At 44.0% G+C, this 27006-nt stretch overlaps 1 protein-coding gene and 5 non-coding genes across 8 annotated transcripts in view; 4 read left to right on the forward strand and 2 right to left on the reverse strand.

The window, feature by feature from the left end:
• The window catches only part of OSBP (oxysterol binding protein), a 35093-nt gene extending 21433 nt beyond the window's left edge, over positions 1–13660 (forward strand). For all 3 annotated transcript variants that reach the window (XM_028156651.2, XM_054724737.1, XM_054724738.1), the window contains exons 10-14: positions 6652–6755; positions 8327–8422; positions 10075–10256; positions 11026–11246; positions 11342–13660. In XM_028156651.2, coding sequence (XP_028012452.2) covers positions 6652–6755; positions 8327–8422; positions 10075–10256; positions 11026–11246; positions 11342–11484 — 746 coding nt within the window. In that variant the 3' untranslated portion in view covers positions 11485–13660. The remainder of the gene's footprint in view (positions 1–6651; positions 6756–8326; positions 8423–10074; positions 10257–11025; positions 11247–11341) is intronic.
• Positions 13661–17814: 4154 nt separating this feature from the next.
• On the forward strand, positions 17815–17887 carry TRNAF-GAA (transfer RNA phenylalanine (anticodon GAA)). Its single transcript has one exon. It is a non-coding gene; the product is annotated as a tRNA-Phe (tRNA).
• A 1601-nt stretch (positions 17888–19488) lies between these two features.
• TRNAF-GAA (transfer RNA phenylalanine (anticodon GAA)) lies at positions 19489–19561 on the forward strand. The gene has a single exon. It is a non-coding gene; the product is annotated as a tRNA-Phe (tRNA).
• Positions 19562–20035: 474 nt separating this feature from the next.
• Positions 20036–20108, reverse strand: TRNAK-UUU (transfer RNA lysine (anticodon UUU)). Its single transcript has one exon. It is a non-coding gene; the product is annotated as a tRNA-Lys (tRNA).
• A 3424-nt stretch (positions 20109–23532) lies between these two features.
• On the reverse strand, positions 23533–23619 carry TRNAR-UCU (transfer RNA arginine (anticodon UCU)). The gene is given in 2 exon segments: positions 23533–23568; positions 23583–23619. It is a non-coding gene; the product is annotated as a tRNA-Arg (tRNA).
• A 292-nt stretch (positions 23620–23911) lies between these two features.
• TRNAV-UAC (transfer RNA valine (anticodon UAC)) lies at positions 23912–23984 on the forward strand. The gene has a single exon. It is a non-coding gene; the product is annotated as a tRNA-Val (tRNA).
• The last annotated feature ends 3022 nt before the right edge of the window (positions 23985–27006 follow it).

A 27006-nucleotide genomic window follows, 5' to 3' on the forward strand; every position in this document is an offset into this window, starting at 1 on the left:
TCTAGAGTCAGCTGACAGTACCTGCCTGAGCTCCTACGGCTTTCTGTGTCCTGGTTTCGTATTCCAGGAAGCCTGGCTGCAGTGTTTGATTAGTGCACTGCAATCACCTTTAAAATATAATATATATATAATATATATATATATTGATTTCAGAGAGGAAGGGAGAGGGAGAGAGAGATAGAAACATCAATGATGAGAGAGAATCATTGATTGGCTGCCTCCTGCACATTCCCTACTGGGGATTGAGACCGCAACCCAAGCACATGCCTTTGACTGGAATTGAACCTGAGACCCTTCAGTCCGCAGGTGGAGGCTCTATCCACTGAGCCAAACCAGCTAGGGCAGCAATCGTCTTTTTTAATGAGTTTCCTTTCTCTCAGAAACAGAAAATATGGCAGATATAGTGAAAACTAGAAATTAGCCAGGAAAAACCCCAGGAATGTTTATAATTACAAAAGGAGGAAAGAAACTGGAGTGTTAATTCTGTTACTTCATGATTAATATGCGAAAGGCTTGTAGATGAAAAGGAGACCAAGCACTTTTGGTCTTGATCTTTACTGAGGACCTTTAAAAAGTTTCCAATTGCTTAATTATCTTTGAAGCTAATAATTTCAGAAGTATTAAGTTAAGAGTAGTAAATACCTGGGATATTCACACCTAATTTTCAGAACTAGGGTCATATTGTAATAGGACTTTTCACCTGCGAGGCCACTTGAGGATCTCCAAAGAGATGGATTATATTTAATTCTAAGGAGGGTCGTGTGTACATTTAAAAAATAGGAATAGCCTGGCTGGCGTGGCTGAGTGATTGAGCATCGACCCATGAGCCAGAGGGTCACTATTTAATTCCTGGTCAGGGCATATCCCTGGGTTGGGGGCTCGATCTCCAATGGGGGTATGTAGGAGGCAGCCTATCGATGATTCTCTCTCATCAATGATGTTTCTCTCTCTCGCCCTCTCCCTTCCTCTCTGAAATCAATAAAAATATCTTTTAAAAATTCCCTTTTGTCCATTCTCCCAATTTCTAAGTGTTGTTTTCATTAGAGTGTTTAATCAATTTACGTTTATTATAAGTACTAATCAGGTAGGGCTTACATCCACTATTTGGTATGTTTTTTGTACATCCTATTTCTTTTTTTGTTCCTCTATTCCTCCATTAGTACTTTTTTTTGTATTAAGTAGATATTTTTTTAAATTTACCATTTTAGTTCCCTTGTTATTTCTTATTTTTTTAATTTATTTTTTTAAAATATATTTTATTGGTTTTTTACAGAGAGGAAGGGAGAGGGATAGAAAGCTAGAAACATCGATCAGCTGCCTCCTGCACATCCCCCACTGGGGACGTGCCCACAACCAATGTACATGCCCTTGACCGGAATCGAACCTGGGACCTTTCAGTCCGCAGGCCGACGCTCTATCCACTGAGCCAAACCGGTTTCGGCCCTTGTTATTTCTTTTACTGTATTTTATTTATTTATTTTTTATTTTTTTGTATAGTAAAGGTGGAATTTATTAAAGAACAAGTACAGACTCCCATGTGGGGAGGGGGAAAGAGTCCCCTTTTACTGTATTTTTAAAGGTATTTTTATAGTGGGTATCCTGCATATTACAATTAACTTCTAATAATCTAGTGCAGGTTAATACCAATTTTTAAAAAAATATATTTTATTGATTTTTTACAGAGAGGAAGGGAGAGGGATAGAGAGTTAGAAACATCGATGAGAGAGAAACATCGATCAGCTGCCTCCTGCACACCCCCTACTGGGGATGTACCCGCAACCAAGGTACATGGCCTTGACTGGAATCGAACCCAGGACCCTTCAGTCCACAGTCCGATGCTCTATCCACTGAGCCAAACCGGTTAGGGCAATACCAATTTAATTTCAATACTGTACAAAAACTTTGCCACCTATATGGATCCATTACCTTTCCCCTGCTTTGTGCTTTTATTTCCATACAAATTGTATTTTTTTTTACATTATAATTCCATTAACATAGGTTTATAACTATTGCTTTATACAGTTGTCTTTTAACTCATATATAAGAAAAAAATAGTTGCAAGCAAAAAATACATTTGTACTGTCTTTTATATAGTTTAATTGTAGTTTTCTTTACTGATCTCTTTATTTCTCAGTATAGATTTAAGTTACTGTCTAGTGTCCTTTCATTTCAGCCTGAAGGACTAGTATTTCTTGAAGGGCAGACCTGCTAGCTAGGCATTCTTTCAGGTTTTGTTTAGCTGGGAATGTCTTATGTTCTCCTTTGTTTAATAAGGATATATTTGCTGGATATAGAATTTTTGGTTTGACAATTTTTTACCTTCAGCATTTTGAATGTGTCATAATGTGTCATCCTACTGCCTTCTAGCCACCATGGTTTCTGACAGTCTTATTGAGGAGCACTTCTATGTAGTACATCACTTCTTAGATTCAAGATTTGTCTTGTCCTTTTTTTTTTTTTTTTAATATGTTTTTATTGATTCCAGAGAGGAAGGGAGAGGGAGAGAGCAGTAGAAACATCAATGATGAGAGAGAATCATTGATCCGCTGCCTCCTGCACGCCCTACACTGGGGATTGAGCCTGCAACCTGGGCATGTGCTCTTGACTGGAATCTAATCTGGGACCTTTCAGTCCACTGAGCCAAACCTACTAGAGCTTGTCCTTGTCTTTTAATAGTTTGATTATGATAGACTTCGGTGTGGTGCTCTTTGAGTTTATCCTACATGGAGTTCATTGAGCTTCTTGGCTGTGTAGATTAAGGTGTTTGTCAATTTTGGGGAATTTCTGGCCTATATTTCTTCAACTACTCCAACTCTTATCACCATTTCAGGCAGCTCTTGTGTTAAAGCACCACTTGCCACTGATGGTTTTGATAATCACCCCAGGGAAAAGGCTGTTCAAGGTGACCAGGTGCTGAGTCAGGTCAAATAAAGATAAGCCCTGTGAGTGGGAGTTTACCAGGAACCACCACAATGGTCAGGTAATGACAGTGTTTTGAAGATGGGGCTTTTAGGGAGCTTCATACTTGTGAAGTTTGAGGCTTCCCAGAAATGTTTGCTAGGCTGAAATTAAGGCTACTGCCAAGCTGGGAGAGGAGGGTGGGAAGAGAGCAAGTTAAAATGCCTGCCACATAGCTCATTTTTCTTACTGTGATTCAGCCATTTGTCTTGAATAAATGCTGCTTGAATTATTGTAAGCCTTTGTTTAATTTCCAGAGATCTAAAATATTTGATTCTGATCATTTTTGCTAGTATTCTTATTGATTTTGTTGAGCAGATATATGGAAATCCTTACCCCACCATTCTGGAAGTGGCTTCCCCTTCATACATTTGAAATGGCTCTGTGTTTGTTTATGTATTTTTTATGATTATATTTTTAAATTAAATCTTTGTTGGAACTATTACATATGCCCCTGCTTTTCCCCTATTGATCCCTTCTAGCCCACTCCCACCCTGTAAGAGCATAAATTGTGTTGTTTTAAGCCATTAAGTTGTGTCAGTTGGTTGCAGCAGCCACATGAAATAAATATGGGGGATAATAGTGTTTATAGCTGAAGTATTAACAGTTAATTGAGTGTCACTATATGCCAAGAAATATTCTAGGTACTATGGGTGCAGTGGTGAACAAAAGCCATTTTGCTCTCATTTAGCTTGCATTCTTTTCTTAACTAGACAAAAATAAATATATAAATAACTTTATATGTGGTAAATCTATGGAGAAAATAAAGTGGAGATAGGTTAATGAGAAGTGTGTGTGTCTGTGTGTGGTTTCTTGGATAGGGTGGTCAAGGAAATCCTCCCTGAAAAGGTTACATCAACCAAAAGATGATTTGGGGGAGAGCATTCCAGGCAGAGTGAACCTGAAAGATAAAGGTCCTGAGTTGAGGGCAAACATAGCCTGTTTGAGAAGCAACAGGGCCACAGTAGGTAGTTCAGAGTGAGCGAGGAGGAACATGATGGATGAGTTGAGAGGGTTTTGTTCTAATTATAGTGGGAAGTCATTGAGAGATTTTTTGCAGTGTTAAGTTGATATGCCATGTTTTAAACACATTATTTTGACTAGAGACTTTAAGGGAGCAAAAGTGGGAGCTGGGAGACCAAAAAGTTATTACTTGTCAGAAGAGGTTCTGGCAAGAGGTGATGGTGGTTTAGACTGCAGTGGTGGTGGGAGAGGTGTTGAGCAAGAGATTTGGGTATATTTTTAAGATGGTTGTGAAGATGGAGTGAGATGAGATATGAGGAGAACCTAGCACAGTGTCTGGTTCACAGTAGTGCTCTCACAGAGTTGCTAGTATTATTGTCAGTGTCATTGTCATCATCATCATCTGCTGTAGCTACCAGGGATACTTTAATCTTTTGTGCAAGAAAGGCACACCTAAGCTACATGTGTCCTTTTCACTAGTGGTTACAGAGGGAATTGACAGTATATATATATATATATATATATATAGGACACATGTAGCATATATATATACTGTCAATTCCCTCTGTAACCACTAGTGAAAAGGACACATGTAGCTTAGGTGTGCCTTATACACACACACGTGTGTGTGTGTGTGTGTGTGTATAAATAATTTTAAAAATCTTTAAATATTGTTTATTATTTTGAATCTTCAGTCACCTCTCTTCAAACAACTAACTGATTTTGATTTGGTATTCATTGGAGATTAACTCATAGGAACAGGAGGAGATTATATCCACTGAGTGCTTATTATGTGACAAGCATGTTACTGAGTAAATAAGCATTTACTGCACAAGATATGATTACCCCAAATTTACAGATGGATGAAACTGAGGCCTAAGAAAGTTAAAAACATTCCCAGGGTGTAGTACGTAATGCAGTTCTGACACTAACCACCCAGGTTAATACCAACTACATAAGATAAGGGTACAGTCTCCAATAAGTCAGCCCTTTAGATGTCAGCAGAAGTTTGGAGATCCCTAGGCCACCTGCATATCTGACTAACTGACTATAAATTTAGGGGTTCCCACGACTCCTTCAGGTTCAATAATTTGCTAGAATGACTTACAGGACTCAGGAAAATGTTATACTCATTATGACAGTTTTATTACAAAGGGTACAAGTCAGGACCAGCCAAATGAAGACACACATAGGGAGGGTCCTGAACATGGAGCTTCCATGCCCTCTCCCCATGGAATCAGGGAGCATGACCCTCTTGGCACGTTGATATGTTTACCCACCAGGAAGTGCCTCCAGGTTTCACTGTCCAGAGGTTTCATTTATGTAGGTGTGGTTGACTGAATCATGGGCCTGGTGATTGAACTCAATGTCCAGGCCTCCTTCCCTCCTGGAGGGAAGGGAATATCATTTCCAAGAGGTCGGGAGATCCAGCCTTTATCAGGTAACTCTCTGAGTCATGGTTAGTCTTTCTGGCCTGCCCTCATCCTGAACCATCTTGTTAGCATAAGCTATCTAGGGCCCTACCAAGATGACTCTTTGACATAAACTTTCAGGATCCCCATGAATAACAAAACATTACTATCACTTGGGAAATTCCAAGGATGTAGAGGTTTCTTCCCAGGAACCATGGACAAAAAGCAGACAAATTCTTTATTACACAACACAGGGTCACAAATCTAATGAGTAGTGGAGCCAGGACTTAATCCAGTTCTATCTGATTTCAAAGCCACAGCTCTATCCGATATTCCTTTTTTATTGTTAAGGCCCTTAGATAAGTGATTTGCTGAAAGTCACACAGCTAGTTACCAAAAATTAGGGCCTGGCCCCAGTACTAACTACCAATGTATGCTACTTTCCACAATGCAGTTTCGTTTTTTCATGTTAATTCAGATTTGACCTGTTCCTAGAAATTTTGCAGCTAGTATGGCGGTCACAGGTGGAGAAAAGATTGGGGGTTTGGCTTTCATTTTTATTTCTACGCTTGTGTACTCTTGCTTCCTAGCTAAGTTGTATCAGTTGTCAGTGTTTGTCATCATTTAGTTATGTTTTATTCACAAATTTTAAAATCAAGTGAAAAAATTAAGTCAGTGCATCCATCTTTTAAGAAGATTATTAATTCTGCCCTAGCCTGTTTAGTTCAGTGGTTAGAGCGTCAGCCTGCAGACTGAAGAGCTTCAGGTTTGATTCTGGTCAAGGGCACATATCTCTGTTGCAGATTCGATCCCTGGCCCTCGGATGGGCAAGTTCAGGAGGCAAACAATTGTTATGTCTCTCTCACATCAATGTTTCTCTCTCTCTCTCTCTCTCTCTCATCCCCCCTTATACCTTCTAAAAATCAATGGAAAAAATAGATGAGGATTAACAACAAAAAAAGATTATAAATTACTTTTTAAAAAAATATATTTTATTGATTTCTTACAGAGAGGAAGGGAGAGGGATAGAGAGTTAGAAACATCGATCAGCTGCCTCCTGCACACCCCCTACTGGGGATGTGCCCGCAACCAAGGTATATGCCCTTGACCGGAATCAAACCTGGGAACCTTGAATCCACAGGCCGACACTCTATCCACTGAGCCAAACCCGTTAGGGCTATAAATTACTTTTTAACTTATTGTTTTCCTTTTAAAAGTAAGAAATATTGAAAGAAGAAAATCCATTGTTTTTCTAGCTAACATGGTGCTATATTTTTCTAATGTTGGGCTTAATTTGTATATCTCTCCCTGCTTCCAGGTACCATCCACTGTATTTTCAAGGAAACTGGTCACCACTACACTTGGAAGAAAGTTACCACAACAGTGCACAACATTATCGTGGGCAAGTTGTGGATCGATCAGGTGAGCGAGCATGCCCAACACGTTCCTGAAGCCCAGACTGTTGTTACTGGCTTATCAGTTTCTCCTGAGGAATTTCTCTTAGGCAGTAACCCCATCCTAACCTCCCCGCGAGTTTCTATACCACAAATTATTATTTATAAATGACCAACTTGTAACATTCAGTGACTACTAGAACTGTTGGGCACTGTGAAGGATTCAAGAAAATAATAGCCCTGGCCGGTTTTGCTAAGTGGATAGAGCGTCGGCCTGCAGACCAAAGGGTCCTGGGTTCGATTTTGGTCAAGGGCACATGACTGGATCGTGGGCTCAATCCCCACTAGGGGGCGTGCAGGAGGCGGCCGATCCATGATTCTCTTATTGATGATGTTTCTCTCTCTCCCTCCCTCTCACTTCCTCTCTGAAATCAATAAAAATAAAAAATAAAAAAACAAAACACAACTCCCACTCTTCATTCTTTCATTATTCATTAGATGTTTACTATCAGGCAGAGTATCAGGTCCTAAGGATACAAAGTCAGATGAAATGTTGTCCTTTGAAGAGTTATTGTATCATTGCACATGTGACTAATTTGTTTAGGTGGAAAGTCTAACAAAATACTCTATGGGAAGAGGTGTACTAATGTATCTGTTTAACTGTCGGTATGTGCTTAAGACAATGATTTTGTGGTAAATTCAGAAAAGAGAGGGGATGTTGTCTTAACTGTCAGGAATTGGCAGATATGGGGAATAAAGTGTAGAAAGGCCTGCAACACATAACCTTGAAATTATGAGTCTAATGTATTTTTTCTTTTACCTCATCCAAGGATATATTTTTATTAATTTTTAGAGAGAGAAACATTGATGTGAGAGAAACTTTAATCAGTTGCCTCCAGAAGGGATTGAACCCAAAACCTAGGCATGTGCCCCAGCCAGGAATCAAACCTGCAACCTTTTGGTGTATGGGATGACCCTCCAACCAATTAAGTCACCCAGCCAGGACTAGAATACTTTTTAAATATATATATATATATATATTTTTTATTGATTTCAGAGAGGAAAGGGGAGGGAGAGATAGAAACATCATTGATGAGAGAGAATCATTGATTGGCTGCCTCTTGCACACCCCGTACTGGGGATCAAGCCCGCAACCCAGGCATGTGCCCTTGACCGGAATCAAACCCGGGACCCTTCAGTCCGCAGGCTGACGCTCTATCCACTGAGCCAGACCAGCTAGGGCAGAATACTTTGATTTAAGCACAGAGTTCCCGAAGGGTTCCAGTGAGGATTGGTTTGGAAAAGTAAATTATGACATGAATATCAGTATGTGTACTGAAGGTCAAATCATGGCACCTAACATGTGACACACAACTTAAAGAAAAACAAAGCAAAGGTCATTTGGTCTTCATCCCAGGCTGGGATACCAAGATTACAAAGGAATTCCATAGCATCTCAAGGTTGGCTGAGACCTGAGTCTAAAGCAAGGGAATGCTGGAATGTAAGATAGTAAAGTAAGAATTATGAGGCATGGAGTTAGCATATATTCATATCATCCAGTCTTAATAAAACTAATCCTTGTTTCTTTCCATTTTATAGTCTGGTGAAATTGATATTATAAATCACAAGACAGGAGACAAGTGCAATCTTAAATTTGTTCCTTATAGCTACTTTTCTCGGGATGTAGCAAGAAAGGTAAGAGAAGTTGGAATTTAAATTTTTTCATTTAGTGTGTATCCCTTAGAAAGCCTACTCCTTTGGGGCTGGGATAGATGGTTGGATGAATGGATGGGGAGGGAAGAAGGGTGGGAGGGAGGGAGAAAGAGAGAGAGAGAGAGAGAGAGAGACAGAGAGTGTCTAAATATATGTATCTCCAAAACATACATATATAACATATACACTGAGTGGCCAGATTATTGTGATCTCTGAACTCATAATAATCTGGCCACTCAGTGTGTGTGTGTGTGAAGATTATAACTTTTATATATATATATATATATATATATATATTAGAGGCCCGGTGCATGAATTTGTGCATGGTTGGGATCCGGCCAGCCTGGCCAGGGGGAGGGGACATGGGCAGTTGGCCGGCCTGCCTGCTGGTCGAACTCCTGGTCGAGGGGACAATTTGCATATTAGCCTTTTATTATATAGGGTATACACTGAGTGGCCAGATTATTATGCGTTCAGAGATCATAATAATCTGGCCACTCAGTGTGTGTGTGTGTATTATATATTATATATAGATACACACACAAATATACTAGGGGCCCAGTGCACGAATTCGTGCACTTTGAAAGGACCTGGGGACAGGGCCAAGTCTCGGCCTGCCCTCCGCGCCCCCACCTGGCCCCTCCTGCTGTGGCTCCTGGTCCCCTATCTGCTGGCAGCTCCGCTCCCACCACCGCCACTCCCATATGCTGACATCGCCAGCCTTGCTCCCATCCACTGATGGCAAGGAGTGATTGGGTCAGGTGCTATCAGTGGGTGCGAGCGGCGGCTGCTGCCTTGAACACCCCTCAGGAGCAGGGGGAGGTGGAGAAGCCCTGAGGGGTGATCAGGGCCGGCAGCTGCCACTCGCACCCAGTGACAGCGCCAAGAGATCACCAGCAGCAGGTGCGAGTGGCAGCTCTGGGCCCACTCCGGCACTGGTTGTTCGGTTGTTCTGCCATTCAGTCTATTTGCATATTAGGGTTTTTTAAATATATATATATATATATATATATATATATATATGTGTGTATATATATATATATATGATGATTAAATAAAAAAAGAATAAGTAAAGGAGAAAGTCAGCAAGAAAGGAGACAGCATTGCATTACTAAACCAAATCCTTCTCTTTTCTGGGAAAGACTACAAGTAAAAAAGTAAAACTCAAGAGCAATGAGAGACAACATGGGAAACTAGAGGAAGGACTAATGAAAGGATTACAGGAAGAATGCACAGGCACTTTGACCATGAGAATGAGTCTGAGCGAGAAGTGTGTTTATTTTCCTCAGTAGAAGGGAGAGTGAAAAATAGTTAGGGATTTAAATTTGTGGCTCTTTCTGTATTCTGGAGAAAAGAAAATACCATAATTCTGAATACCAGTCAGGCCCTTTTCCTACATAGTATTGTTGTAACAAAAATTCCTTTAACTCATGCCTTGCTTATTTTAAGCAGCTTTAAAAAATTTAACAACAACAACAAAAAATTTAACAAAATAATTTCGACAACTCTATGGTATTTGTCTTAATAGGATTTAACCAGTATTTACCCTAGGACTTTGGTTTCCAGAAAAGCAGGTAAGCTAACCCACAGTGACTATGGTCTGTACTCCAAAGCCCTGCTCTCCATCCTTGCAGGTGACAGGGGAAGTGACAGATCCATCAGGGAAGGTTCACTTTGTCCTGCTGGGGACGTGGGATGAGAAAATGGATTGTTTTAAAGTCCAGCCTGTCGTTGGGGAAAATGGGGGTGATGCTCGACAGAGAAGCTATGAAGCAGAGGAGAGCAGGGTCATGCTGTGGAGAAGGAACCCCTTGCCGTGAGTATCAGTGTGCATGCTGCCCAGATACCTCTGTGACCTCAACCTTGGGGTGATATTGATGACATTTCTGTGTTGCTTCCCACTTCATTATGTGAGGGGCTGATCGAAAGAAGTCAGAACCTTTGGAGATATCACCAGAAGGTGGGCACTGGGTGACTGGAGTTGTAGCATGCCTTACCCCAAGGACGTTCAAACTAACCAAACTGAATCTGCCAACTATATTTAGTGCTTTCTATAGGTCCTTTGGAATGTGGTTCAGAAGGACATTATTCTATAATTTAGAGCAAAACTTTTCAGGAGTGGCTGGAGGAGAGAGGTGCCTACTACCTGTTTACAATTTAGCCTAAAGGCCCAGCAGCAATGGAAAGCTTCCTGAGATAATGTTCAGGACTTTGGAAATAAATTAAGATGAAAGCCATTTCCCTGTCAGGCTTAATATGTTCAGTCCATAGTAAGAGCCAAGATTATCCCCGAAAGAGGGTAAAAAGAAAGCAGAAGAAATAAGAATTTTCATTTAGTAGAATGTTTCCTTATTCCTGATGAATTTCTCTCTACTTTCAGCTGAGCACAACACAAGCCCAGAAAACTGGAATTGAGTGGTGCTGGGGGAACCCGAAGGATGGTTCAGTTTGGGTGTCTCAATTCGGGGAGGGTTCCATGGTGCTCAAGTCTGCCCCTTTGCAGAACAGCCCGGAGCTGTTGTCTTCATCCAGCTGGGGCCTGGGCTCCAGCCTGACCCTTTTCCTTTCTCATCCTTTACTTTTAGGAAGAATGCAGAAAACATGTACTACTTCTCAGAGCTTGCTCTAACTCTCAATGCCTGGGAAGCTGGCACTGCCCCCACAGACAGCCGATTGCGGCCCGACCAGAGGCTGATGGAAAATGGGCGCTGGGATGAAGCCAATGCTGAGAAGCAGCGCCTGGAAGAAAAGCAGAGACTCGCCAGAAAGAAGAGAGAAGCAGAAGCTGTGAAAGCCACAGAGGATGGTAACAAATCTACCCTCTTCTCCGTTTCTTGATATGGGGAGACTGCCGGTGTGTTTGTGACTCTAATTCTGTTTTTTTTTCACTCTCCCGTTTAGGCACACCCTATGATCCCTACAAGGCACTGTGGTTTAAGCGGGAGAAGGACCCCGTTACCAAGGAGTTAACCCATACTTACAGGGGAGGATACTGGGAGTGTAAAGAAAAGCAGGAGTGGACTGCATGCCCGGACATCTTCTGAACTGACAGGAATGAAAAGGAGGAGCAGTCAAAGGCCAAGAGGACAGAGGATGTGCGGGAAAGCTGGCTTTTGGGACCCTCTTACCCAGGGCTTTCCTCGAGTTTGTCTGTCTTAACCAATCATTTTTTCCAAATCAATCACCAGAAGCAGACACCAGTGGTGGTGATTGGCTGGTTGCCTTAGCTGACTGAAACTGAAATCAACATACTGGATGCCCATGTTTGTAAGGGAGAGGCTTAGTGGCTGAAAGGTAGTGTTATTCCACGTCTGCAAAGTCAGGTATTCTTGGCTCTTCCTTCTCCCTCTGCCCCTGTGTAAGGTGACGCCATCCAGCCTCCCCCTGTCGTGTCCTGCTCAGCCAAGATCTACACACGATTATGACGCAGGGGCATTTTGGTGCTGCTCAGAGCAAGAGCTGGTTTAAGAAGTTCCTTTAAAAAGAAACACGTAAGACTCACCAGCAGAGGCATCGTGCATGGCCGCGGTGGAGCTTAGGCATGACGATATGAAACGTTCGCCAGGGGGCCCCTCTCATGGGTGTCGGTGCGCAGATAACTGCATCTTGGAACACTCGCCAGGGGGATTGTTCTGGAAGGTTGGAACATTGAGTTACATTCTTGGAAGTTTCTATCTTCACTCACGTAAAACACCCTCTGCTGTTCTCCATCTTCTTTGTCAACAACCGGAGGTCACTTCGGTGGTTGTCGGAGGGTTGCAGTGTCCTCACGAGGGGTTTTATGGACTTGCTCAGGCGGAGAACTTCTGAGAACACAGGCAGATGGAAGAAGACTGCCGCCACCTTTGCTTTCCCACTTCCTCCTCACCCCCATCCTTCATTGCCTTGCTCACTTCTCTTCTCTCTCGGCACAGGACCAGTTTGGGTCTGTGCTCCAGAGTGGAGCAAAACGTTACCTGTCCCGTTCTGCTCTGCAGAACTTGAGAGAAGCAGTTCATCTGGAATAAAAGCTGTCACCATCTCTCAAGCCCCACGGACTGGAGCCACCTATGGAATAATGTGTTAAATAACTGTATATTATATATATGTAGAGAAAAATCTAATTTTCTTGTTTGATTTTCCTTATTCCCATTAAGAATCTTGTTTTTTGATATCTCTGGTCTCCCCGGGACTGTCTCTTGGACATGGGGATGTGGGTCAGACCCTCCTCCGCTTACCATCCTGTGAGGGCAGACAGGCAGAACCTGAGCAGGGCCGTGTTTGGCAGCTATCGAATAGGGACATTATCCATGGCTTGTGTCATGGGGTGCCCACTACTGTCTGAAGTCTGTTCTAATTACCTGACTCTTGAAAATGAAATCCTAACTTCTTTCCTGCCTTTTTTCCATCTTATCAGGAAGAGTATGGGTCGAAAGTCAGGAGGGTAATTTCCCACTTCATTCTGCTTCTGTCCAAATCACAGCACACACAGCTGACTCCCAAAAGAACTTCCTTCAGAGGACCTGGGGCTGGAAGCAGCATCACACGGGGTGGGTAAGAGAACCCCTATTGGGCCCTGGCTTCCTCCATTTTTTGTTCTGTATTTGTTTGAGTTGTCTTGTTCTGAAATCTCACCCCGTGCAACCCACCCTTGGTTGAGGATCACAAATTGAGGTGCCTTCCTTGTATGCCTTTTGTTTGTGTTTTTTATTTCTGTTCCTTAACTGCTGAGCCTCAGCCAGTGTGGGTCCCAGGGGCCACTGTCATTCCAGAGGAAGCCAGCCCTTCGGGAAGCTGGATTTATACCATTTATACGGGGAAACTGGTACTCTTGGTCCTTCCCCACCTGCCCTTCCTCCCTTCCCAGCTGTGATGAACTTGAGAGGGGCAACTGCTGGGAATTTTCCTACGAAGAGCCCAATGCCCAGCATAAACAAGGGGTTGTCCTGGGCTTCTTTCAGGGAGGCCTATAAAAGCAAAGACATGATGAATCAGGCTTTAGACAGCGGGAATCCCTGATTAAATGAACTTCCCTCTTCCTGCCCCCGCTTCTCTCTCCACCTTCTGCACCACACTTCCAGCCTGGTCCCCAGTCAGATTCCTGCCAATGGAAGAAGCTTCCAGTCCTTCAGGTGAAATAAAGTCACATGAAAACAAAACAAAACTATATATTTTTGGTTGTTTTGCTTTCTTGTTTTTTTTCCAAGAAAACTACTAAATTAAATAATTTTTAAAAAGTCATATTGTTTGTCTGATTCACTTCTACTAGGTAGGAAATGGTGGGGAGAGTGGGCCCAGGGGTGATCTGTTCTCGGGAATCTGGGATGATGATCTTCACAAACCAAAAGAAAAACGGCTCAGATCTCCAGGGGTTTCAGCTGTTGAACAGCACTCTGGAGCCCCCCTGCTGCATTGTACTGTAATCATCAGTGTCCCACCTTGGTTATTAATTCCGGGCCTGTTTCACCTCAAAAATAAAAATTTCATTTCTCTTTCTGTTTAGGTTCTTAAATTCTGAGCTGTTTCATATAGGGATTCAAATCTATATTTTGAAACGTAAACAAGCAAGTATTGATTTAAAGACCTTGGGGAGAAGGAACAGTGAAAATACTCGTTTAGGTTTTCTCTGTAGAGTTCAGGGAGGGGAGGAGCGGGGCAGAGTAATCAAAGGGGCCTGGAGAGGCCTCCCAGGGAGCAAGCACAGGTCCCGCCCTGTGGGATGTGGGAGGCCTGCACACCTACTGAGCATCTGCGTGTGTTTGTGTGTGTGTTGGGGCACTGAGAGGAACTCAGCATTGGTTTACACTTAAACAATCTGAAGAGGTTAATGTTACAATCACCATGTTGAATATGAAGAAAGGCACTGAAACGGCTAACCTACAAATTCACTCAAGGTCACATAGCTGATTTGTTAGTCACATTGTTGGAATTCAAAGCTGGTTTGTTTAACCCTGGAGTTTGTGACCCCTACAACCTTGTGTTCTGGGAGAAACTGGGTTGGAAAGCCACTGATAGTTGTTTCCTCCTGGATTAGATCACATCATGCAGAAATTCGCATTTCTGTTTCCAGGGACTTATTAATGTGGACAGTGCCATTTGGGGGTGGGGGGGGGGGGATGGGGGGGTCCACCTGTAGGAAGGAGCATTCTTGAAGTCTGACCTCGGGCTCCTTAAAGTCTCATGGCTCTCGTGTCCACAACATTAGCTATGTTGTCAGGGATGTTTTTCTAGCCTGGTTCTGGGGAGGCCATTTATCTGTTTAAGTCATTTGCCTGATTCCCAACGCTGGACTAGATGTTAAGTTTCAGCAATGTTTTTCTGGGGGCAGCTAAAAACCATCCCAGTAGACATTAGTTAGAGCTGCGTCCTGCAATCTTGAATACCACTGCGGTATATAATTTCCTCCACTAGCAGCAGTCAAATGTACCTGAAACATTTTAATACTCCCTCCTTTAGTCCTTTAATGGGCTACTGTGACATGATGGGATGGGATACGGATCCTGAGGGGTCCAACCACACTCATGATTCAAAATTGATGACTCAGCAAAATTACAAATTGCTATGCTTGTGAGGGACCTCTGAAGTCCCACAAAAATGTTAAGCCCATACATTTCAAGGGTCTGCTTGACTTCCAGCAAGATGAGTGAAAACCATCGTATAGTCCTACGAGGTGGCATAAAAAACGTCTTTGGAATTTATTCACATTAAAGGTATACCTTGTGAAACTCTAAGATTGTCATAAAAGTTTAGAGCTGGCTTCTAAAAGTTTATAAAGCTCTTGCCCAGTAGTCTGCCCTGCCCTGTGGGAAGCGTTCCAAGCCTTTTATGGCTTTCTCTTCCAAAACTCACAAAATAATCTGGTTGTATTTTCCTCAGATTCTCCCTTCTACTCTTTTCAAGTAGAGTGCCCCTCTTTTAGTTGACAGCGATCTCTCAGGGGAAGGAGCTAGGGTGGCCAGATGAGGCATCCTTAAAGGCAGGAACTAAAGAGCTCAGAATATATAGCATTGCCAAGGTCACATCTGCGTCTGACCAGGTGATTTTATTTTTAAATATGTTTTTTATTGATTTCAGGGAGGAAGGGAGAGAGATAGAAACATCAATGACGAGAGAATCATTGATCGCCTGCCTCCTGCATGCCCCCTACTGGGCCCTGACTGGAATCAAACCTTGACTTCCTGGTTCATAGGTCCACACCTGCAGGCGACCACATGATTTTAGAAGTTAGTAAAGGAACCAGTTGGCCCTGAGATATGGCTGGGAATGTCCTCATTCATTGAACATTTACTCCAGCCTGTTATGTAACATATTTTAGGGATACAAATGGCAAGAAGGAGCTCAGGTAAACCAAGAATTACAATCCAGTTTGATAAGTAGTGTGAAAGCAATTAGCTTGTAAGGATGGGGAGGGAGGGGATAGATATATGCCCTCGAGAAGGTTTCTAGAACTTAGGAGACAGTATCGAAGTTTACTAGGAGAGTTGCAGTTTTAATGGAGGTTAGCAGAAGGATAATGGCAAAAATGCTGCATGGACAAAGATGACGAGCCAAGTGAAGGAATGCATCCTGCGTGTGGATGGCTGTATGGATGCTTCGAGTTTAGAGTGAAGGCGAGAGCACCGACAGGATGCTGAAGAGCGGGGAAGCCCCTTAGGGAAGGAAGTCTTGATGTACCGGGTAAGGAAGCCTTGGTTTTTCTTTTCAGCGAGGGAGCCAGTGCAAGATTTTTCAGTTGGATGATGGATTCCAGTGTGGAAACTAATTTGTAGTAGGAAGATCAATTAAGAGGTTGGAAAAGATTTGAGAATGAGAAAAAGTAGAGGCATTCCAGAAATACTGAACTGAAATGACCGGCACTTGGGTACAATTATGGGTGATGAGCAGAACGAGGGAGGAAGGACTTGGTATTTCTCTGGCTTGGGAAACTTAGATGGAAGGTGGTTGTAAGATAAATACGTTTAGAGGGAAAGATGGGTTCATTTTTTGGACATACTGAGCTGGAGGTGCCTGTGGAGAGGTTGCGCAAGCGATTAAGACATGGGTCTATGTGTAACCACTACATTTTTGTGTGAGAACTGAGGCATGGGATGCTGAGGGAGGCTGCACATTAAAATCACCTGGTCAGCTTAGAAATATATAGACCTGAGCCCCATCAGCAGGGCTTCTGATTCATTGAGGGCCAAGGCTAGTTCAATTATATATACAGGGAGGGGCAGAAGTAGGTTTATAATTCTGAGTTCGTAAAACAGAGTTTATTCTGATATTATTTATTAATTATTGTATTATTTTCCATACGAACCACTGTAAACCCACTTTTGCCCCACCTGGTTATACAAACACAAAGGATGCAAAATTATGAAATGGGAGGAGGTGGAATACAACTAGCATATTAGGCGATATTATTAAACCACAGCTTGCTTCCAGAAGTTTGAGAGAAGTCTGAGCCAATTCCACTCTTTAACAATGTGTGTGTGTATTTAATATATTTTATTGATTTTTTTTTTTTTTTTACAGAGAGGAAGGGAGAGGGATAGAGAGTTAGAAACATCGATGAGAGAAACATCCATCAGCTGCCTCCTGCATACTCCCTACTGGGGATGTGCCCACAACGAAGGTACATGCCCTTGACCGGAATCAAACCTGGGACCCTTCAGTCGACAGGCCAACGTTCTATCCACCAAGCCAAACCAGTTAGGGCAACTGTCTATATATTAAAAAAAAATTTAAATGCCAATGTGGAATTACAAAGTTTGAGGTATATTTTAAATATTTAAGTTTAACAAATCAATGCTTTTAACAAAGAGATACAATGACTATGTATACCTCACCTGGCGGTAACATTGTAAGTCCACATTTGAAGTCTTTACAAATTGCCTTACTGTCCTCTTCCATACATTTCCTGAGTCCAATGTGACAATATGTGAAAAATTCAAAATGTTCTTATCTTTTGACCTTGGGAAATCTGCCTTCTCAGAAGAATACCAAATAAATACAAAATGATAGTCATTGAAATATTGTTTTTAATAATGAAAACTGGGGGCGGGGGGGGAGTCAAAATGTCCATCATTAGGAATTTAAGTGGATTGTGTTATATCCATACAATTCAATACTGTGTATGGGTTAAAAAGAATGAAATAGTCTACACAACTGGCATGAAAAGAAGTCCACGATTTATTTTTTAAACGAGAAAAGCAGATTGCAGGGCAGTTGATAAAACAACTGTGAAAAGTAAAATTGGTTATTACTTCTAGCTTATCACAGAGTCCTGTCTTCTCACCTCTGTGATATTTATTAAATGCCTAACTCCAGTCGGACCTCTGTATTGTACTGACCTAGTTTGTTACAATGAAACAAATGTTTATTACACATATGAGGAGCAGCCCCGCCCAGGAGCCGCCGAAATAGCTCAGTTGGGAGAGCGTTAGACTGAAGATCTAAAGGTCCCTGGTTCGATCCCGGGTTTCGGCAGCGCTTTTAGAAGCCACCACCAACGGTTTTCCAAATAGCACTCTCCTTTTTATGACAAAATCCTAGGTCGCCACCCTGTGGACGGTCCCACTCACACATGCTTGGGTTGATACAGAGGGAAGGAACTGTTTGGTGTGTTTTTTTTTCTTCCCTTTGGGACAGGTTTTAGTGGGGGTCGGTGAGGGTGGGGATCGGAAGCCCCATCTAGGTTGGCGAGAATTTTTTTTTTTTTTTTTAGTATAAGCATTCACAAGTATTGCGATTACAAAGTACATACATATTCGTTGTTTCTCTGAAATTCAGATGTAACTGCTTTTATTTACTAAGTCGCAAGCCACTCCTGCACTTCGTATCCTCGCACCGCTCGGAACTGGGTGCGCACCTCTTACCCCACCCACGCCTCACCCTGGGGCGAAGACCCTCAGAAACTCTGGTCTGAGCGAACTGGCTTTCTCAGGGGGGGACCGATATTTCCTCTTCTCACCTGTCCCCAGGCTCCCAGAGTTGCCCACACTAGCTTGGGATGGTGATAGAAGAGAGGGAAATTTGGAGGCTCTGGACTGGATCCTAATTTTTTTAAAAAAAACTTTCTTAAGATGATGAGCCCCTGCGTTCAAGGCAAAGGCGGTGGAGCACACGCTTCAGGAATGCTTTCTCCGCCTCCTCGCAGGCGGGCCCCTGGGCGAGAGAGGAGTGAGGTCCAGCCCTCACCTCCTACAAAACCGGGTTTGGTGAAAAAAGGCGAAACTGAGAAGTATTGCTTTGGACCCATTAAATGCCCTCCCCTTTCTGTAATCTCTGCCAAGATGCTAGCTGGTGAGGGGCTCCCTCCCTCAAGGCACTGGGTTCTTGGGTGGAAGAAAGCGTTTTGGTAATGATGACAGTGGGGCGAGTCCCCAGGGAGCGACTCCAGCTGAGCCAAGAGGGTCGAACCCAAGCCAGCAGAGAGTTTCAAGCGGAAGCCAGTTTATGGAGCAGGGAGGGTAAACAAGGAAAGCCACCGCACAGACGGAGTTTCTTCACTAGAAGGACGAGAGACCCCACTCCGCTCTAGAGGTTGCGCTTATATCTGTTTGTAGTTTCCAAGGAAAATTGCTGGTATGGGGAAATAGTGTGTGTGTGTGTGGGGGGGAACGTTGGATTAACTTTCACCATGACAAGGCACATTTTGTGGTCAGGTTTCTCATTCACAGCGTTCAAAACCTCAGAGCTAAATTTGGAAGGTGAACTTAGAAATTGAAAGGATGATGATGGACTTTTTTTTTTCTTTCTTTCTTCAATTCCTGAACAGCTTGTTCTCCCTCCCGGGAGCAGGCCCACGCCTTTCTTCCCTGTCAGACCTACATCTCCTAAACTCCAAGGGACCCCAGGAGATTTGCAACCAGGGGAGCAATGGGCAGCAGCAGCAGCTCCTCCCCGGCTAAACCCCACCCCCCCGAATCTGCCTCCAAGGCCCCCTTTTCTCTGACTCTCCCTGAGCTGATAGTTTCTATTCTAGGGCCGTCCTTATTTCACTGTCCCCAGCTTTCATAAACGTAACGCTCAAAAAAAAAAAAAAAAAAAAAAGTGTCCTGAACAGCATCGGAGGCTGCCTCAAGCTTGCCGAAATAGCTCAGTTGGGAGAGCGTTAGACTGAAGATCTAAAGGTCCCTGGTTCGATCCCGGGTTTCGGCAGGTCTTTTGCAGACCTACCTTTGGTGAGGACTGGGGCTCATGTCTTTCTTTATAGGATCTTAGCAGGCACATGACAAGGAGACTACAGTATTTGGTACAGTAATGAGGAAGCTAAGAGCTTGAACCGGTTCAAGAAATCATGAACCAGAGAAAGTAAAGAAAAAAATTAAAAAAAAAGAGAGAGAAAGAAAAAAGAAATCATAAACCTCGCAACGATCTTCACCCAGTCCCTTCATAACTCACACTCCAGTTAGACTATTGGATACTGGTTGGTAACGCGTAGCGGGGTGCACAGCGCGGCGTAGCGGGGTGCACAGCGCGGCGTAGCGGGGTGCACAGCGTGTTGGCTAAAACGTCTGGGTTACAGGTGAAAGGTGTTGGGTTTGGTTTTCAGTGCAGTCAGCTCGGTGGGCTGGCAAGTTTTTCTCCTCCACCGCAAAGGGAGGGTGGGGTGTGTGTGTATAAAAACAATTCCGCCCGAACAGGGACTTGAACCCTGGACCCTCAGATTAAAAGTCTGATGCTCTACCGACTGAGCTATCCGGGCTCTGATGAGAGCCCCTGTTCACACCCATCTGCAGTAAAATGGGCCGAGGGGTCGCCTTCTGTTCTTCTCGGATTAAAATCCTGAATCTTTTCGCTGATTCACTTGAGAAGTGAAAGCACAAAATCCAACTGAGCAGGCGTTTGGCGGAATGGAGTCTTTAGTTCTCCTTTTCTCCCGCCACAGGGAGATTTCTGTAAAGAAAAGAACTGTCGGCCCGACCTGCCGTCCTTCCGCGTCTGAAAGGGAACGGAATGCCCCTCCAGGAGGAATTCTCCGGAGGGAGGACCTTTGGGCGGGCCTCGGGCAGCAGCGGGATTTCTCCTCCCAATGTTGGTCTAATCCCAGTCTTCGCAGATTGGGAGCGTCCTGTGGGGGGAGCGTTATGGATAATTGATTAGGCTTCCAACAGTTCACTGGACAGACATTCATTGAGTGCATGCCGCGCTCCGGGGCCCGAGCAAGTTTGCGGAGCTGCAGAGACCGGGTCCCCGGCCCTCAACGGGGCGGAAGACAGGAGGAACAGGAGCGCCCAGAAAAGCTTTGATGGTAGGGAGCCCGCCCTTGCGGATCCCGCAGGACCCGGCCGACGCCGGCAGGAAGGGGCCGCCACGTCTTCAGGGGCTGGTGATGCCTCGGGGCTGAGCGTGGCGACTGCGCCCCCCGAGGCTTGGAGAGAGAATCCCGAGCACCCGGGAAGGCGCGTGCGCTAGGGCCGGGACCTTTTCCTCCAGCTTTCATTGCAAAGGTTTGGATCAGGCAAGCAGCAGGCTGAAATGTATAGTTTTAGGGAGTCCTGTTACCCTGGGCCGCTGTGTCTCAGACATAATTAATGAGTCAATTTTTTTCCCCATTCGTCCCGCTCCTTCATTGCCATACCATTTCTTCAGGCGTTGGGTGAGGACTCTGCAAGGGAATCCTGCGGGGCGGAGCCTCACAAGCATTCCAGTCCTCCTGGGAGTTCAGGGGCGCCCTTATGTGGGGGAACCCTGGGATGTGCATTCTTTCCAGCAGAAATGTACCGGGAACTATGAGCAACGTTTAGAAGGTGATCCGAACGGAAAGATATCCATGTTAAGCAAAAACAACACAAGGTGCTAAACAACGTGTACGGTATAATATTTATGAAAAAAAAAATAAAGGATATGTATCTGAATCCTTAAACTACATATATTGATATGTTAATATATATATATATATATATATATATATATATATATATATGAAGTTTAAAAATAGAGGGGCTTTCACCATTTTCTTCAGGTACACCTGTATTATTGGATTTTAAAAAACAAGCATGTATTTCTTGTAATAAATTAAATGAAGAACAAAAAAAGAGAAGTTATCTGTTAAATTATTCCACCTTCTGGGATCACATAGGCAACTCTTCAGATCAAGCATCCCAGATCCCGTGTGTTCTACAGATCCCAGCAGGGAAATGTTAAAAGCTGGTATTTCCTTCCCAGCAGGAAATCCCTCCAGGCCTCAAGGTTCTGTAGGAGAGTTGCTGGTATTGAAAAATCACAAATGAATTAGGTACAGTTCCCACAAATAAAGATGTGGGGCCCTAAGAATCAGATGACAAGTCTGGGCTCAACCAAGAACACTTAATCCGCCCCCCCCCCCCCCCCAAGAGAGCCTCCGGGTCCACCGGGTCAATCCTGGGGGGAGTTAGCGAGCCTTTGGCTCAGCTTCTCACAACAGTACTGCGCTCACAATGGCTGCTGAGTACAGCTTTGAATGCAGGAGAGCGTGAAGACCTGTTACCTGTTCTCCCAGGACAGACTAGATTGACAGGCAACAAGCACTGAGTACAATACGTTAGTAGCACGTTACAGGCCTGCTTAGCATAGAGACAGTTAACTGGAGCTCTTTGTATTTCCTTTAACACACAACAGTCGCCGCCCCCCCCCCTTTTTTTATGTCACCCCTCCCCTTCCTCCCACTTGAAATGCCTGCCATTCTCTTCCCACCTTTGTTTTAGAAGTTCCATCCTATCTGTAAAGAGAGGCAGGGATCAGGACTTGCCCCAGAGATCCCTGCTTGATCTCCAGATGGAATTAGGTACTGGAGGCTCTGTCAGTGTTGCTGCACCCATCACATCACGACCTTAAACACCTGTTTAATGGGTCTGTCTTTCCTCTAGAATGTGTCTGCTGTGAGGACAGAAACACCCCGTATATCCCCAATGCCTGGGTCAGTGGCTGGCACAAAGCAAGCTCTCAAAAACCGTTGCTGGATGAATGAATGGATAGTTGAATGAGGGCCAAGGGTCAGGGAAGGCTTTTAGTGTAGGATGAGGGGCAGAATTGGTCTTTGGAAGTTTTTGTTTGGTAGAGAGAAGGGGGGAACATTCCTGTCAAGGTGAATGATTCCATCATCAAATGGAAACAAATTTGTCCTGAGAAAGTTCTATGCCACTCTACGGTGCCACCCCGTTTTATTTTCTTTATAGCAGCGTTTATTGCCACTTGAAATTCTACTTGTTTGTATGTTTATAAACCATCTCTCCCCTCTGTTACTCTGTCATAAAAATGCCTCGGGGCAGTAACCTTGTTGGTTGGTACCTTGTCTTTTTTTTGTTGCTGTTATTTTTTGTTTAGTTTTGCATTTTTTATTTCTGCATTCCCACAATCCCAGGATTTAGAACAGTACTTGGCACATAGCAGGATCTTAAGAAAGAACTAATTTCAAAGAGTGAATGTTTTTACTGCACAGTGTGCTTCCCCCACAATGTAGTATAGTTTCACGCAGATCATTTTCTATTTTTCAAACCATGTCTGGCAAAAAGTCACTAACTTTCAGATTGGAATATCATTGTCACTTAACTGTCTTGGCTACTGTCACCTGGAGAAAAACCTAGGATTGCTCACCAGACACGCAAACAGTTCACCATGGTTAAATCTTTGGGAGTTTGGGGAAAAAAATTCTGTTTCTGCTTGGAAAAAGCAGAAGAGCTTCTAGCAGAGATGGGGTTTGAACCCAAAAAGACACAAAACCCACTAAACCTTGACAACAAGGCACTATTCACTAGGCCACCCAAAGATCTACTTAGCTTATTCTTATTGATTGATAATCTGTGCTGAAAAGTTGCAGGACAATTTAAAATTTTTATTCCTGATGTAAAAGAGCAAGACTGTACAGAGGGAAAAATATCTCATTAACTTTATCACATCCTGCTATTTTCTTCATCTTCAGTCAACGGAAATTCTGGAGCCACATGAAAGTAATCAAGAAGACTGAGTACTGGGATTTCTCACACCTTCACCAATGAGGACCTAACAAAAGCACTGGAACCAGTTTCTTCTCTTTTCATGGTGGGCGAGTCGGATTAGAGATTTTACTAGTAAATGAGTAAGGTTTCTTTCTGTTTTTTTTTTTTTTCTCTTTTTACTCCTAGTTTCCCTCCCCCGTATCAAAACAAAAGCGACTCTGGTGGGACTCGAACCCACAACCTTTGAATGCCTCTAACCTGTCTAGAAGTCCAATGCGCTATCCATTGCGCCACAGAGCCTAGCAACCCAAGGGTTTCCTGCGATGCTTACATCATGGCAGGAGCGGTGTCTGTCTACCGGGGATTGCTCGCTGGCGGGCCAGGGTACGATTTTTTTTTCTCCAAGAAATCGTGTCGTCTGTGTTGCCAAGGAGAAGCGTGGGTCGGAGCTGTGCTTGAGAGTCTGAAACTCTTTTGGATGTTTCTTTTTTCAAAGATCGCCTGAAAACACATTTCAGCCTCATTCCACATCGGAAAGAAAAAGGTCTTTGTGTGGAGTTATCCCATCTTGGCGAGCAAGTGCCCCACGTGCGGTTCCATAGTGTAGCGGTTAGCACGTCTGCTTTACACGCAGAAGGTCCTGGGTTCGAGCCCCAGTGGAGCCACTTTTTGCTAAACCTTAGGGTAGGGTGTCCTTCTGTCGGCCTGATATTGCTTTTTTGCTCCGGGAAGAGGGAAGCAGGAGACGATGCGGTTTCGTCCCGTGTTCCACGCTTTGTCACACCACGCCATCTCCGTTTGCCTGCGCGCCTCCGTAGACCGGCGGACAAGGCTGCCCCCGTGTGGCCACTCTCGGGAGGTGCAGGCGCCATTGCCTGCAGGTGTCAGGGCGGCATCCCTGGGCCCTCCTCCTGCTCTCTTCTAAACCTTGCGAGGTGCCACCATTTAGCTGGATATCCCGACGGCTACCCCCCTCCTTGGTTGATGAACTCCAAGTCCACTGATACCGCAATTAAAAAAGACTTCTTGAAAAATTACATGCTCGTGGTAGAGTTCAAACAGCCCCGCATGTTTTACACGATCTCTCTCTGACAAAGGTTTTCTCCTTGACCGAACTCTAGCCTGGCTCCCCCGAGCGCTCCTCTCCACTGCGCCCGTCGACCCTGGCCCAGAGAGACCAGAGCAAACAGTAACGCGAACTTCGCTTCCAGCAGCCCAGAGCCGCGTCCCTAAGGGGACCCCAACTCCGCTTAAAGCGCCCGTCGGAGAAAACGGAAGGCTGCTAAGCAAACTTACTGTTTGTTCCAGCCAACACTTGAACACAGGACGCCTGTCTCCCAGCCTGGGCGGGAAGGTAGGAGTCTGAGTGGCCCAGGGGTACGAGCCGGTGAGCAAACCCAGGTGGGGGTGCTGGGCCCTCCGCCTGCTCCCCCCTAAACCGTGCTTGGGCTATTTTTTTAAATGCTGCTGCTACCGCTGCGCTGAGGGATATCCCAAAAGCCACCTCCCTCCTTTGTGGATTGACTCCAAGCCCACGGCCCTCATACCTAATTTAAATTAAAAAGACTTTTCCCCCTTTCCTATTATCATCTTGAAAGAACATCTGGGGCCGGTCCAGGACAGTTTGGATACAGTGTCTATCATACTTTCTGGCCTTCAGCCTCAATATCAGTAGAACTGGAAACAACTGCACTTGTTTCTGAAAGAAACAGGGCTTTATGGTGTGATTTCTCAGGCCCAGGAGGTTGGTTCTGATGGTGCTGAAGTCCTTGGGGGCCTCCTCCTCCCCTACATTCTTAGACTTGATGAATCGCCTGGTTTAATCATAGAGGCCCGCTGACCTTCAGGATCCAGGACTTGGCTCCTTTTCGTGGCTGTTACACATCCCCTGAATGTTGACGTTGGCCGGATCTAGCACAGGGGCTGGAGCAGAGTATGAGGTATGCTGCTGCATATTTAAGGGGACTGAGGGCATGGTAACAAGAGAGGACGTCCTAGCCCAGTGACTTTCAAACCTTTTCCACTGAAACACACGCTAATAAATGCACTTTATTTACATCAAGACCACTCTACGTATGCCTGAAATAAAGGTTTCAAGGAACAATTTTTAAAAATATATCCGATTAATTCTGTGATTTTTCTATTCTACCCTAGACTATTCTACTTCATTAAAGAAAATGCATGTTCAGACCTACTAATGGCATCACACCCCTTAGAGTTTCAGGATCTGCAGCTTGAAAACACTGACCTGGAGCAGTGCTGCTCAGGGTGTGGGGATGCCCAGGGCACCTACATCAGACTCACTGGGGGTTCTGGTTAGAAGTGTAGATTCCTGGTATCCATAAGAGAACTATTGAATCTACTGGAAATGGCTCCTGGAACTTTGTATTTTTATTAAATCTCCAGGTCAGCGATGTTCAGCCTTTCCATCTCATAGCACCCATAAACTATTATTAAAATTCTGCTGCACACCAACAAGTATATTATATTTTTGGCCAATCTGAGAAGCCCAATGAAGGAATTAGCACGTAGAATATTGTTGGATGTGAATGTGGAAGTTGATTGGCCAACTCAGTGGTGTTTCTGTGGGAGTCATTAAAATGTCATGAGTCCTCCTCCTCCTCTTTCTCCCCCTCATCTCCTCTCTGCCCCATCTCACGTGTACATGTAGAGAACATATCTGTTTATTTAGACGAAGGACATGAGGCAGTAGTACATTATCCCCTTGCTTAGGAGGAAAGGGTTATGTTAAACCACACCAAGGATGCAGTATTTCTCCTCACAAAAATATATCTGATTAATTCTGTGATTTTGCTATTCTACCCTAGACTATTCTATTTCATTAAAAAAAAAATGCATGTTCAGACCTACTAATGGCATCACACCCCTTAGAGTTTCAGGATCTGCAGCTTGAAAACTCTGACCTGGCGCAGTACTGCTCAGAGTGTGGTGATGCCCTGGGCACCCACATTGGATTCACTGAGGGTTGGCTGCAACCTGCTGAGAAACGAAACTTCAATAAAAGGCAGCAATGGGAAAATCAAAGCTCTGTGGCGGCCGTCAGGGCAGCTCTCAGAGCCTGGGCAGTGTAGATTTATATGTGCAATTTCAGTTCATGTGATGGGTACATTGCCCCATGCAATTATGTTAGTCTACATCTCTGAGATCCACAGCTCACTTAGAGGTAGCGTAGTGACAGATCTTGATGTTCATCAATTTAATTTCTTCAGAATTATGTTATTGGGTTCATGGGCAGCCAGAAATGTTTACTGCTAACATGTTTGATTCAGGAAGCAAGGCAGGAAAAGGCAGTTTAAAAGCCATGTGTGTGCCCAGAATGTGTTGACTTTTCTCTGGCTCTTGGCAGCAAAGCTTGAGAAATAACAAAAACTGATTTCTTTTTTTTATTTGTATTTATTGACTTTTTTCTTAGAGAGAGAGAGAGAGAGAGAGAGAGAGAGAGAGAGAGAGAGAGAGAGAGATCAATTTGTTGTTCCACTTATTTATGCATTCATTGGTTGATTCTTGTAGTATGTGCCCTGACCAGGGATCAAACCTGCAACCTTGGTGTATGGGGATGGCGCTCTAATCATCTGACAAAAACTGATTTCAGTGGGGAGGAATGCAGCCCAGCTTGTGATTTTATGTCCATCCAGATAAATGATACATGTTGTAATCCAATGCAAT

The sequence above is a fragment of the Eptesicus fuscus genome, chromosome 13, assembly GCF_027574615.1.
Source record: "Eptesicus fuscus isolate TK198812 chromosome 13, DD_ASM_mEF_20220401, whole genome shotgun sequence".
NCBI lineage: Eukaryota > Metazoa > Chordata > Mammalia > Chiroptera > Vespertilionidae > Eptesicus > Eptesicus fuscus.